At 40.1% G+C, this 15283-nt stretch overlaps 1 protein-coding gene across 1 annotated transcript; it reads right to left on the reverse strand.

Annotated features, from left to right (window-relative positions):
- Positions 1 to 9091: 9091 nt before the first annotated feature.
- LOC142639348 (uncharacterized) lies at positions 9092 to 9945 on the reverse strand. Its single transcript, XM_075813542.1, has 2 exons — positions 9877 to 9945; positions 9092 to 9742 (listed from the first exon to the last, which is right to left on the reverse strand). Exons 1-2 carry the CDS (start codon positions 9943 to 9945, stop codon positions 9092 to 9094), a joined length of 720 nt encoding a protein of 239 aa, XP_075669657.1.
- Positions 9946 to 15283: the final 5338 nt, after the last annotated feature.

Here is a 15283-nt window from a genome sequence, read left to right on the forward strand (position 1 = left end):
AAAACTATAATCTTAGTGTTAGGTTCAAATTTGAATAAATAATAATTAACTGCGTATGATTTGTTGTAAAAATTTTGTGAACTTTTTTTTATTTTTTTTGGATGAACGAAAAAATGAATAGAGGGCAAGCTAAGTTCACGTTCAAGACTATTCAAAAAAAAAAAAAAAAACCTAATTATTTCGTATTTCTCCTTCCCAATATATATATTACTCAATATTTCATTCTTCCTCTTAGGTAATAGTGTATGCCATTATATTAAATGTTAGCTAGCCTAAGTAGTAATCATAAATTTAGGGATAATTTTTTTCTCAATTGTTGTTTTAGCTTATTATGATTAGAGTATATGTGATATTTCTCAATTTGGTTGGCAAGAATAGGAGACAAGATTTCAAAAATCATAGGTATTTTCAAAATTTTAGGTTTTCAGATGACTAATAAGAATTGTAGAGTCACAATTTGCGCCCGAACCCAACGGGTGTGTAGGGAACAGGCCCAAAAAGCCCAATACAATGAAATTTATAGAGAGTGGGCTTGAAACCTAGGTTCAATGGATATTGGATAACAAGAATGATGGACTAGATCTCCAATTCACATGCAACGAACTGTTTATGTAACAGAAATTATCCTCGGATGTATGTCGATGACGATTTGTATTGCTTTTCCTTGTTCTAGAGATCGATTACAATTGAGGGTAGTGTGTACAATGTTTTTCTCTTTCTTCCTCGATCCCCTGCTTAAATGCCTTTTTTTTTTTTTCCTTTTATAGCATCCTCCTTCTTCCCTCCATCTTCCACATATGGATCAGATCACTAATCTAGATACTTGTCTCATCCACCACCCTCTTGAAGTCTTCAAACAATAACTATAAGACTGATCACTACTGTTCAGAGGTCATTTCCTCATTAATGCGGCCAGAGAGGTAGGTGCAGAGTCTTTAATTCGGTGGTAGTAGCTTTCTCTAAGATATTTCTCATTCACTCTTTCTCTCTGTGTCATTGTGGAACACATTTTCATCCACCAGACCTCCTAGAATTTCTTTATAAACATCATGGCGTATAACATAGTCTTCACTTCATATAGCTGAGGAGATGCCCCTCCTCGGACTATTTCCACCAACCTCTTTCACAATAGTTTGCTTATAGGCCTTTAAGTACAGTATCGTTACTACTCTTAAACCTTCCTCGGACAAATTAATACCCTCGGATCAGGCCCAAGGCCCAAAAACATATCCTGACCCTTTCACCCTCACAATAGCCCCTCAAAAATTCATTTTTCTCCTATCTGAGGAGAAAAGTGAAGTTTTGACTCAACACCACAGCCTTCGCACTCCTCTCAAACTGTCACATGTGAGAATGTCATTTCATTCCTTTTAAAACTGCTCCTGATGCCTCAAATTCATAACGCCCCTATTAATTGCTCCAAGTAACGCCTTGTCCTCCACATCCAACGGTGAGATGCATATCCAACGGTCCAGGTTCTTCCTCAAAATTTGAGCGGGATAACTCCCATTTAATGCCGCCTCCCATATATCAAAACGCCTAGGAAATCGCGACTCAACCCATTACTCTATAAATCAATCAAATCCTAAGACTTCCTCATTTTCTCTCCTCTTAAAAAGCTCGCGAAGAATTATCTACTCATTTTCCCGTAAGTTTTCACTCTTTTAAGTTCTTTTTTTCCTCGACTGTAGTCCTTGGCCATTAATTGTACCCCTTCCCTTTCTATATCTCCATTTTCACTCCAACCAAATGGGTAGATTCAAATGTCTAGTAGATACTGACGCCGGTATAGAGGGTTTCCGAGCCAAATACCGCATCCCTTAGAAAGTGGGTTTGAGATATTGCCCCTCAGAAGCCATAGCTGATGATAGGAAAGAAGGGGAAGTTGTCATTCCCATAATCGCATTTTTGGAGGGTGGAATGACGCTTCCCATGAAGAACGTAACTAGTGAATACCTGTGTAATCATAGATTATGCCTAAAGCAATGTACATGTAACATGTTTAGAATTTTAGGTTGTGTTGACGTTCTCAATGAGCAAATGGGTTTAAGACTCGCATAGCATGACGTTGCCCATATGTATGAGTGTCACAAACTTAAAGACGTAGGGTATTACCTCAAGTCTAGGTCTAACATTGTTAGGCTCATATCGTGTCTTCCCAAATCTAACAAAGGCATGAAGGACGACTACTTAATCGCCTCTGGGAAATGGTAAAACAGTCCTCATTGTCCAGTCGAAGAAGGAAAACCAGGTATGATTTCATAGGATTTAGATACCCTGGCCTAGAGCTTAGTTCTCTTAACTTTACCATTTAGATTTATATTGTATTTTATTTTCCTCTTTGTTTGACATTTATTGTTAGTTTAACCATATTTGGTTCCTCGAACATTTTTGCAGATAAACAACACGTATTACCCTGTCTAATCCTCTCCAGCATCGCGGACCTCAATAGAGTTTTAAGATTTGAGGCATTTGTGAGTGAAGACCTGCAGGTGAGGGCAGCCCATCTCATCTTGGGATACAAACCGCTATAGGCTACCTTCCAAGATATCGGCAGCGCGATCATCATGGGTGACCGGAGATGTAAAAGGATAGACGTCTCAAAACCGGCGTTCCTTGCTCCACACGATTTACCAGACGACCCTTCTATCATCCTATATGTATGCCCAATAAAAGCAGTCCCCCCTTCGGTGCGACCTGAGACAACAGCCATCCGAGAAGAGCCCACATCTCCTTGCCTGTCCCTTGAGGTGGAAATAGACCAGTTCCAACTCGAGGAAGTAGAGAAACCTTCAGAGGGCCACGTTGTCAACATCTCGGACGAAGAAAATGAACCTGCCGAGAGCTCTAGTATCAGAGGCTTCATAGTTGCACGTGTAGATAACAGCTCCGAGGAAGAAGAAGAAGAAATGTCTCGACAACCAGGGACAAGTTTGAAGGATCTTCTTGCAAAAAGGGGCAAGCAAGCCACCGTGAAAGACACTTCGGGATCTCAATCCCCTGCCAATCTCCCACCCCCACCTCCTCCACCTGGCTCTTTCATTGCCATACCCAACCTCAAGAAAAAGAAAAGAGCGGGTGGGGTTAAGGAAGAAGAGTGGGCCCAGCTAAAAAAAAAAAAGCAACAAAAAATGTCAAAGGGACAAACAAGAGCTTCCTTAATGGAGAGTAAGGGGAGCCATGATTTGGCCGAGGTGCATCGCACTCAATCCCAGTGGTCACCTCCTTTAGAATTGGATGGGACTCCTATTTTCCACCATGCCTTCATAAGAGAATTCCAAAAAGGGCATGTCCATTACCTGGTCGAGGCCCTAGAACAACCCATCTTACTGCCTAAGGACATGGTGCCCTAAAGGTGATGAGGCAACTAGATCTCTTCTTGTCCTTGAAAAGGGATTTGGCTTTGGTATGTATCGTTTAATTCCCTTACCTTTGCAATTTACTTTCTGTTAACCCTCTTTAAACATATACATATGTTTAGGTTATTCTTCATAATGCACTTGTTCACTACCCCTGTGTAGGCTATCCAAGAGGATTTTTTTAGCGGAGAAACGGGTGGAGGACACTCGGAACGATGCCAAGGTTGAGGTCAACATCAGGATCGAGACTGAAAAAGCTCTTGGCCTAGTCGAGCAGGAGAAGAAGAAGCTTGCTGATAAAATGGTGGAAGAGGTGAAATTAAGGAGGAGTGCTAAGGCTGGACTTAATACAGCAGAAGCCCAAGCGAAGGAGCAACACAAGCAGCTTCAAAACAAAGGAAAGGAGCTAGTCGTTGCCTAGCAAGACATTTTGCGCTTGAAGGGAGAGTTAGCACAAGCCAAGGAAGCAGCTCGCACCATTAAAGAGACTGTGGATGCGGCATCGCTTGCCTCATTCAACAAGGGGGTTGAGGAAACAGAAATCCAATTGGCCGAAGAGCTAGCTGAAGTATGTAGGGATTACTACCAACAAGTATAGGTAGAGACCCTTAATATGGCAGGGGTTCCTGTTACCTCAGAGTGGAGGAAGGCCGAAAACATGTGGCTCCCCCCAGCCATACGTGCGATTGAAGCCCTTCCACCTCCTTCAACTGCCTCCGAGATAGTGCCCCTTATACAGCCATCCTCAGTTCAAGGACTTATCCCACCTCCTAAAGCATTTGTTGGCTCTGATCAGGCAATGGAGCAAGGTGAGAAGACTGAGAAGCGTCTGAGTGAGAGAGCTAATCAAAGAAGTGACTCCCAAATCCAAAGAGACTGGGCCCAAACAAAAAGGGGAGGAGCACAAAACAAAAGAGGCTGACGCAAAGTCCACAAAAGACCTTCCATTGAAAACCAAGACATAAGTAGCCTAGGATTCTTTCTCAAGATAGCTTTTTCTTATTATAATTTTACTACCATCATTTTGTCCTGTGTTTTTGTTTCCAATGTAATTACGTACAATGATAATGATAAATTCAAGATTTTGATCCTTAATTCCTTACAGATTTCACTTACTGAAATGTTTAGCTCTTTATCTTAATACAAGTTATATACATAACATGAATGACTTAATATTCAAATGAACAGGGCAGATCTCAGTAACGTATTAAGTATTATCAATAATCTGACATGGAAATAATTTCATGTCATTGACCTATGCTTTCGGTGGATAACATGTATGTTAAAGTTATATTATGTAACATGCAACGGCAAACAGTTAAATACATAAGAATATACATGAACCCAAAAGTGAGGGAATATGGTTAGAGATTAGACCTTCTATGAAACTCAGGCACAAAAGTAAATCATCAATCTCACCAAGGTATATGGTCCGAGAGCTAAGACACCCAAAGCTTTGTTTGATTCTTAGAAAGGTGAACGGAAGTGTTAATTTCCCCAAAGTAGATAGTCTGAGGACCAGACGTAACTAAGGTTCTGTTTAACACTTAATAAAAATATCAATTTCTACTAGGTATGCGGTCCGAGGAGCCAGACATGACTAAGTTTTTGTTTGATACTTAGAAAAATGAACTTAAGTGTTAATTTTTCCAAAGTAGATGATCCGAGGACTAGACGTAACTAAGGTTCTGTTGAACACTTAATAAAAATATCAATTTCTATTAGGTATGCGGTCCGAGGAGCCAGGTATGACCAAGTTTCTGTTTGATACTTAGAAAAATGAACTGAAGTGTTAATTTTCCCAAAGTAGATGATCCGAAGACCAGGCATAACTAAGGTTCTGTTTAACACTTAATAAAAATATTAATTTCTACAAGATATGGGGTCCAAAAAGTCAGGCATGACCAAGTTTCTGTTTGATACTTAGAAAAATGAACTGAAGTGTTAATTTTTCCAAAGTAGATGATCCGAGGACCAGACGTAACTAAGATTCTGTTTGACACTTAATAAAAATATCAATTTTTACAAGGTATGTAGTCCAAGGAGTCAGACATGACCAAGTTTCTAGTTGATACTTAGAAAATGAACTGATATTCAATGCAACATAATACCAACAGAAATAAGATGGCAGAAGTTCCTTTCATTAATAATAATACCTTCGTAGGTTATTTACATTCCAGGGACGTGGTACAACCTTTTCATCTAAGTCTGCAAGATAATACGCCCCTATGCCAGCTACCGAAGTAATACGATAAGGTCCTTCCTAGTTAGGTCCCAATTTTCCCCATGCTGGTTTTTTGGTAGTACCCAAGACCTTCCTTAACACCAAATCTCCAAGGGCAAGTGACCTTAACTTCATGTGGGAATCATATCCCTGTTTAAGTTTCTGCTAATAGTAAGCTAACTGAACCATGGCATTCTCTCGTCATTCCTCAACTAGGTCTAGGCTTTTCTCCAGTAATTGTCGTTATTACTTGGGATGAAAGAGCTCGTTCTCAGTGTCGGAAACTCAGTTTCTAAAGGGATTACAACCTCGGCTCTATAAGTCATAGAGAAGGGTGTCTCTTCAGTGGATCTTCGAGGTGTATTCCAATATGTCCACAAAACATATGGCAATTCTTCCACCCATCTCCCCTTGGCATCATCCAGCCTTTTCTTGAGTCCACTGACTATAACTTTATTAACTGCCTCGGCCTGCCCATTCCCTTGCGGATAAGATGGAGTAGAATACCTATTCATAATGCCTAGATCACAACAATACCTTCTGAAAGCCATACTGTCAAATTGCAAGCCGTTATCTGAAATAAGAGTATGAGGGATTCCAAACCTGGTGACAATGTTTTTCTAGACAAACCTCTTCGCATCCACATCCCTAATGTTTGACAATGGCTCAGCCTTAACCCATTTAGTAAAATAATCTGCTCCAACGAGCAACCATCTTTTATTCTCTGCTGCCTTTGGAAAATGTCCTACAATATCTAAGCCTCATTGAGCAAAAGGCCAAGGACTAGACAGAGGATTCAGGACACCCCCTAGTTGATGGATGTTGGGAGCAAATCTTTGGCGTTGGGAGTAAATCTTTGGCATTGGTCACACTTTTTTGCATAATCTTGGGCCTCTCTCTGCATATTGGACCACCAATACCCCTGGGTAAGAGCTTTGTGAGCTAAAGACCTTCCTCCTGTGTGACTTTCACAAATCCCTTCATGCAACTCCTCCAAAAGTAATTTCATTGCTTCAGGATGTATACATAGCAAATATGGTCCTGAAAAAAAGCGTTTGTACAACTTTTGATCCTCGGATAGCCAAAATCGAGGTGCTTTTTTTCATACTTTATCTGCTTCAGATTTCTCCTCGGGCAAGACATCATTTTTAAGGAAGGACACTATAGGATCCATCCAAGTAGGTCCCATTCTTATTTGATGAACTCGAATGGTGTCACTATTCATTCCAGAGAGCTTACACAAGTCTTCAATAAGGATAACCCGAGGTAGGCTTTGCGCCGAGGACGTTGCAAGAGTGGATAAGGAATCAGCATGGGTATTAATACTCCTAGAGACATGCAACAAGGTAAAAGATTCAAATTTTGATTCTAAATACCTAACCTGGGCTAAGTATTCTTGCATTCTTGGATCTCTAGCCTCTAACTTCCACTCTATTTGGCCCATGACTAACTGTGAATCTGAGAATATTTGCACTGCTTTTCCACCCATTTTTTGAACCATATCCATTCTCACCAGTAGAGCTTCATATTCTGCCCCATTATTAGTGGCTGAGAACAACAGTCTTAAGGATTTCTCAAAGATAAGTCCATCAAGGGACACTAAGACTAGCCTCACACCAGATTTTCTTTGATTTGCTGCTCCATCAACATACACTTTCCATGTCAAAGGTTCCTTGCACGAGATCATGCCAACTAATTTTTAATCCATATCCAACTTTTTGGCATTTTCTTCTAATGAGGGTTTAGCAAATTCCGCGACCAAATCAGCAAGGACTTGACCCTTCATTAAGGTGCGAAACATATACTTGATATCGAAAGCCCCCAAGATGGTGCCCCATTTAGCAATTCTTCCCGTGTAGTCAGCACTACGAAGTATAAACTTAAGAGGAAGTTGAGTTAAAACAACAATTGTATGAGATTGAAAATAATGGGGAAGCTTACACGTAGCGTGCACCACTGCTAGGATCGCTTTTTCCAACGATAAATAATGCACCTCGGTCTCATGTTAAGATTTGCTCACGTAATAAACTGGCATCTGTATATTATTATCAACCCGTATCAGAACCAAGCTAATAGCATGGTTAGCCACAACAATATATACGAACAGAACTTCATCAATTTCTGGCCGAGACATAATAGGTGGTTGCGAAAGATACTCCTTAAGCTGTTGGAAAGCTAAAGCACACTCCTCGGTCCATTCAAATCATTTCCACTTATTCAGCAACTGGAAGAAATGTCTACACCTGTCTGCGGACTGAGAAATAAATCGGTTGAGGGCAGCAATCATCCCTGTCAACCTTTGAACTTCTTTAGGATTCCGAGGTGGTTGTAAGCTATTAAGTGCCTTGATCTACACAGGATTGACTTCAATTCCCCGATGAGTTACCATATAACTTAGAAACTTACCAGATCCCACACGAAAAGAGCATTTGAAAGCATTAAGGCGCAATTTGTACCTCCATAGCGTTTGAAAAGTATCATTCAAGTTTTCTATGTGTACAGAAACCATTTTACTTTTCACCACCATATCATCCACATACATCTCAATATTCTTTTCCAACTGTGGCTCAAACATCCTGGTCATCATCCTTTGATATGTAGCCTCTGCATTTTTCAAACCAAATGGCATCACTTTGTAATGAAAATTCCCTGTAGGAGTGACAAAGGCTGTTTTCTCCCGATCATCCAAAGCTAAGGGTATCTGGTGATAACCTTAAAAAGCATAAAAAAAACTCATCTTAGGATGCCCAACAGTAGCATCCACCAACTGATCTATGCGAGACATTGGGAATGAATCTTTAGGACAAGCTTTATTCAAATCTGTGAAGTCTACGCATACTCTCCACTTTCCATTTTTCTTCTTCACTACCATTGTATGAGCCAACCATTCTAGATAAAACACTTCTTTGATAGTACCAGCTTTTTTGAGCTTGAGTACCTCTTCCTTGACAGCCTCGACATGCTCTTTAGATGAGTGCCGAGATGGTTGCTTCCTCGGCACCACAGCCGGATGGACATTCAAATGGTAGCAAATGAAATTCGAATCAACCCCCAGGGCTTCATAAGCATTCCACACAAATATATCCACATTCTTTTTCAAAAACATAACCAGCTTCGCTTTCTTTTGAGGTGGCAGTTGAATTCCCTCCTGAAAGAATTTTTCAGGATCATCATCGATAAGAACCTTCTCTAACTCCTCACACACAGGTTCTTCTACCTCTGCCACCTTGGGCGTGGCCGAAGACATTGATTGCTATGAGGCCCCCTCAGCTGAGGCCGATGACTCCTGCCTAGGTTGATGTAGAATTACAGCCGCCATGCATTTTCTAGCCATAGAATGACTCCCAATTAGTTCCTCGATTTGATCCCTAGATGGGAACTTCACTTTAACATGCAGAGTTGAGGACACAGCACCCAGAGCATGTAAGCACGGTCTTGCCACAATGGCCGTATAGGGAGAATAAGCATCTACCACAATGAAATCTACGTCTACCACTTTTAGACCTGCTTATACAGGCAACCTAATTTGCCCTTTTGGTATGACAGCTTTCCCTTCAAAGCTTATCAATGGAGAATCATAAGCTGTAAGGTCCTCAAGCTTTAAATTTAGCCCCTTGAACAAGTTAGGGTATATAATATCTGCACCACTACCCTGGTCAACCATCACCCTCTTCACGTCATAGCCTCCTATCCTTAGCGTAACAACCAATGCATCGTCATGTGGTTGGATAGTCCCAATCTTGTCCTCTTCCGAGAAACCTAAGATTGGGGGGACATTTCCCTTAGTCCTTTTCAGCTCAGAGCCAGAATCCTCGGTAAGGGCTTGTGCCACAGACATCACCCTGGAAGGACGAGAACCAATTCTACCCGGAGCAGCAAAGATAACATAAATCGTACCCAAAGGAGGACTTGAAGCATGGTTACCCTGATTCACCGAACCTGGATGATCTCCCTGCCCATTGGGTCGATACAAGAATTGTTTTAACCTTCCCTCTTTAACCAACTGCTCCAAATGATTCCACAGAATCCTACAATCCTCCGTAGTATGACCCCTCTCTTGATGATAATGGCGGTGGAGGTTCTGATTACGCTTCATGGGATCCCCTGCCATCTTGTTGGGCCATTTGAAGTATGATTCATGCCAGATTTTTTCCAACACCTGTGCACAGGTTCACGAAATACAGTATTAACTACCTGAGGAGGGGTTGGACCAGATTGCCTAACAAAATCTTTTTAGGGCCTGTTGTTATTATATTTGTCTGACCTGAAATCCCTCATCTCCTGAGGAATAACCTTCGCCTCCTTTCCTTTACCTTGCTGTTGATCTTCCTCAATCCGTTTGTACTCATCAAGGCGATCCATGAGCCGACGTACACTCCTTACAAGCTTTTTGGTTAGCGATTTCCTTAAGTCGTGCTCAGTTGGAAGACCAACCTTGAAAGTATTGATCGCCACATCGTCAAAATCACCATCGATCTCATTAAACATTTCACAGTATCTGTCAGAGTATGTTTTCAAGGTTTTCCTTTCCTTCATGGCCATGGACAATAATGAATCTAGAAGCTGAGGAACTCTACTGCAGGTGATGAAGCGAGATCTAAATGCCCTAGTGAGTTCCATGAAGGAATCGATAGAACTTACTTTTAGGCCATTAAACCACCTCATCGCAACAGGTCCCAAGCTAGAAGGGAAGACTTTGCACATTTAAGTTTCATTTTTAGAGTGCACTGCCATTCTCTGATTAAAATGACTCATATGCCCTATGGGGTCCGTTCGGCTGTTATATATAGTGAAATTTGGTTGGGTGAAGCTCCAAGGAAGCTTTCCTTTCTTCACCCTCCGTGTAAAGGGTGACTTAGAAATTTGGTGCAACGCCCTACTCATAGTATCATTTCCCAAGCCCTTGGAGGAAGACTACTTGTCCTTACGACCATGAAGATAATCCTCCTCATACGAGAAAGATTTACTAGGAAGAGTTCTTGACCTGGGCTTATAACTACTACCTTGGGGAGTCTTCAAAAGAAAGGTCAGAAAATGAGGGTGTTCGTCTCCGTCTCGCACGGCGCAGCTTCTTCTTTAGATGGTCAATCTCCTTCTGCATGGCCTTAGCATTTTCCTCGTGAGGGATTCTGCTTCCATCCCATGAACGACTCCTACTGGTGTGCCCTGTATGCACACTGCCCTCCCGATCTCTTTCTCACTCGAGATGTTGGAAGTGGTCTTCATGTTGGGACCCCTAAGACTCTACATAGTGTGGACCTGAGCTTGCCATAATGTTACAATCCCTCAAACACAAGATTTTCCACAAACGGCTCCAATTGTAGGGTCACAATTTGCGCTCGAACCCAATGGTGTGTAGGGAACAGGCCCAAAAAGCCTAATACAATGAAATTTATAGATAGTGGGCTTAAAACCTAGGCTCAATGGATATTGGATAACAAGAATGATGGGCTAGATACCCAATTCACATGCAATGAACTGTTTATGTGACAGAAATTATCCACAGGCGTATGCCGAGGACGATTTGTATCGCTTTTCCTTGTTCTAGAGATCGATTACAATTGAGGGTAGTGTGTACAATGTTTTTCTCTTTCTTCCCCAATCCCCCAGCTTGAATGCCTTTCTTTTCCTTTTATATCATTCTCCTTCTTCCCTCCATCTTCCACGTATGGATCAGATTACCAATCTAGATACTTGTCCCATCCACCACCCTCTTGGAAGTCTTCAAATAATAGCTGTAAGGCCGATCACTACTGTTCAGAGGTCATTTCCTCATTAATGCGGTCAGAGAAGTAGGTGCAGAGTCTTTAATGCGGTGGTAGCAGCTTTCTCTAAGATATTTCTCATTCACTCTTTCTCTTTGTGTCCTTGTGGAACACATCTTCATTCACCAGGCCTCTTAGAATTTCCTTATAAACATCATGACGTGTAGCATAGTCTTCACTTCATATAGCCGAGGAGATGCCCCTTCTCGAACTATTTCCACCAACCTCTTTCACAACGGTTTGCTTATGGGCCTTTAAGTACAGTATCATTACTACTCTCAAACCTTCCTTGGACAAATTAATACCCTTGGATCAGGCCCAAGGCCCAAGAACATATCTTGACCCTTTCACCCTCACAAGAATCACTTAAAATTTTTTTTTTCAAATCTTGCAATATATGGAATTTTAATGTCTCACCTACAATAAGAGAATTATGATATTTTCTCAAAAAAAGGAAAAAAGGAAGAAGAGAGAATTATGATCTCTTGTGGATTAGGGTTGGAATGAGAATTATGTCTCATCATTAACCTACTACTACGGCCGAAACTCACCTCACTCAATTTGTACCCATTTAAGGAAGAAAGATATTAAATATCCATCTATCTTATTTGGATGTTTGAAAGGAAATGAATAGAATGAAAAGTAATCTTTCTTTCGGGTTGAATGAAAATTAATAAATTATTTTATGACGGTATTATTATTATGTTCTTTCTTTAATAAAAAATAATGAAAACAAGGGCATAGGTATTTAAAAAAAAATAATGGTATTATTAGTACTTTAAAAATTCATTTATGCATTATTTTTTTTAATAAAAAAAATCTTATGTGAAAATAGTTTTTCGCATTTTCGGTATTTGGTAATATCAGAAAAATTATTGGTTAAAGAAAAATTATTTCTTAACTTCTCTTATTTAGCTTAGCATCATATATAGTTGTTTTTCGCTAAAATTTTATGGAAAGCAACTCTATCTTACGCAAAGCTAAATAATGAAAACAACCTTATCTCAATTCTCAAGTGAAGCTAAGTCACAGAAATTAAGAAAGTGTTTTCCAACTCAATTTAAGGTCACTATCAAATATAGGAAAATGTGATAATTTCTAGAAAATACTTTCTGGAAAATGATTTATTTTTCGGAAAATATGATGTTGAAATAAATAGAAAACACATTCAATTCCCTCTTATTCTTCCCAATTTTGAGAGATTGAAAACTGGGCATATAAGGTAAACCTTCTATTAATCTCCTAAACAAGGAAAATGGAAAATAATATTCTTAACTCAAATAAGAAAAAAAAAATTTCTTTACATTCCATTTCTTCCTATTTCTTTTTCCCAAACCAGTTGTCTCAATGGCTGCCCTCCGTGGCTACCGCTATCAAAAAACCAACTCACTTGTCACTAGCACTATTAGCCCTCCGTGGCTAAAACTCACCTTACCCATATTTGTATCCATTTCAAGAAAACCACACACACTGTTAGGAGCTTTACGAGTTGCTAATGATGGCATGAGGAATTGGAGTGCTTGGCAACATTAGGGCAGTCACTTGGCTCTATGTTTTCTCAACACACCAATGGCTCCTCATGCCTATCTAGTGAAACTGCTCTTTGAAGGGGACAAGTCCGGTCTCCCTGTGGATCTAGAATGGTGAGCATGATGAGGGCGACATGTGGATGCATCTTGCTCCACATGATGCCCCACGGCCATGGCAGGGGTGGGCCATGGTGGGTAGAGATGGTTGTGGGAATGATGGGCAGAGATGGTTGTGGGAATGATGGGCAGCAACAGGTGGTGCTGACCTTATGTGATGTCGCATGACATTGGTGGCTTGGCTGATGGTTGCTTTGTGTGTGGGCTTGGTGGCTTGTGTGCAAGGCAGTGCTGGGCTGCTGTAATGATTATATGTTGTGCAAGGCATTGGGCTGGTTGGTGCTGGCAAAATGCATAGACTTGTGTGAGTGGGCTGATGGCAGTTACTTGAAGTGCTGCATATGGGCATGTTGTGTGGGCTGTGATGCTAATGAGAAGGGCTTAGGCAGGGGGCCAAGCCTTCTAAAACGTGATGGAATAATTGTGTGTGGGCTGTTGGAACATGGGCAGAGGCCCCACGATGATGGGTTGACATGTGCTAGGTGTGCAACAGCAGTTACCGGCAATTACCAAGCAGTTCCTAACTTGCTGGATGTTTAGACCTGCTGTATAGGGGTTGAAAATGTGGAGAGTAAGCCAAGACAGCATCAGTTCAAAGTGTCCTAAGTCAGACTACATGTGGAAGCAAGTGGACAAGGGGCAGTTACTTGGCAGTAACTGTTGCGAGAATTATTTATGTGCATATATCCTAGGCTGTTGGGGTTGTCAACAGCAAAAGTATGTATTTTGGCTTAGAGAATTTCGTGTGTATTCTCCAGGCTTCCCTTGTACTTGAATATTGAGTAATAAAGGTTAGGGTTGGTGCCCTGTAAATATTGTGTGTGTTGTGTATGGGTAAATTCCCTTGATAATTTTGTTATGAGTATTGCTGCAATGTGTGTGCGTGTGTGTGGTGTATTGGTTAAGACTAAGTCAGGGACTTAGTGCTATCACAAACAAAAAATTTAAAAGAAAAAAATTGACCTTATGACACACATACACACACACACACACACACACACACACACACACCAATCTAATGTTTGCCGCCAGAAATAATACACCACACACACGCATGCACGCACACATACAGAGTAGGAAAGAGGAATGAAGTCACCATCTTATTTTTCCCTTTTCATTCCCTCCACGAATGAAAGGATTGGAAAGTGTGGACCCAGTGGAGAACTTCCCCCATTCCTTCACACTTCTTTCCTTCCAACATAGGAAAGTTTAGTCTTCCTTCTCTCTCCCATCTCTTTCTATTGTCCTTAAAATCCTCTCTTCCAAACAAGGGGATGAAATGATTATTCCTAATTTATAGCTTAATTATTAGATTGAAAAAAAGTAGATATGATAAAATCTGAGCTACAAAGTGTCTTGCATTATTGATGTTATGGACAACATAGAGCTGATATTATAATTCAAGTTCTATGCGTAGGATCATTGTTTTAAAAACTGGACCGGTCGGTCCGACTAGTTCAATGAGCATCAGAAGACAGTTCGGTTCAGTAAAAACCCCTAAAACCAAAAAATGTAGAATTTACACAATTTTACCTAAAAAATGGCTCACATTTGTGTATAATTATGTAAATTTATAAGTTTGCTAAAGTAACCGTATAAATTTACATTGACACTATTCATTTTGTATTTAGTTGTTTATTCTTTCTTTATGCATCTCAAAGAAGAAAGAAGAGAGTGGACGGTACTTGTCGTCTGTGAAGAAAGAGAAAAAATTTTAAAAATCAAGAAAAATGATATGTTGGTGAAATGTAGTATAAAATAGATAATGTGATGTGAAGTGTTTTGAAATATATGTAAAATAGAAAAAGTAGGTTTTTACTAAAAGTCTAAAATAGATATGAATTTTTGCACGAATTAATGTGAATGCTTTAAGACAATAAAAATAATTTTCTCAAGAATTTTGTACTTTAACTGTTGCCTTCAAATGAATCAAATCCTTCATCCATTTTTGTGACTAATGTATTTTCCAAAAGAAAAAGGAAAGTAAGATGCATATAACGTTAAATGAGATAGTTTATTTTAGGGGGAAAAAAAAAAACCAGAAATGACGATTCTTATATACTGTGGAATAATATGCAAATATGATGTAATCTTATCTTGGAAGCACAATAAATAATAGAAAATGACCTTGTATAGGTTTATCATGACCAGGTCGGCAGAATTAGAACTGGCTAATATTACGTTGACTCAGCCGGCTTATAAAGTTATACTTTGCTTTCTTTAAGCCAACAGGCATAAGTAAAGGAATTAAAAACGATAATATGTTTATATCAGCATGCTTTCCTCATT

This window comes from Castanea sativa, chromosome 6 (assembly GCF_040712315.1).
Source record: "Castanea sativa cultivar Marrone di Chiusa Pesio chromosome 6, ASM4071231v1".
NCBI classification, from domain to species: domain Eukaryota; kingdom Viridiplantae; phylum Streptophyta; class Magnoliopsida; order Fagales; family Fagaceae; genus Castanea; species Castanea sativa.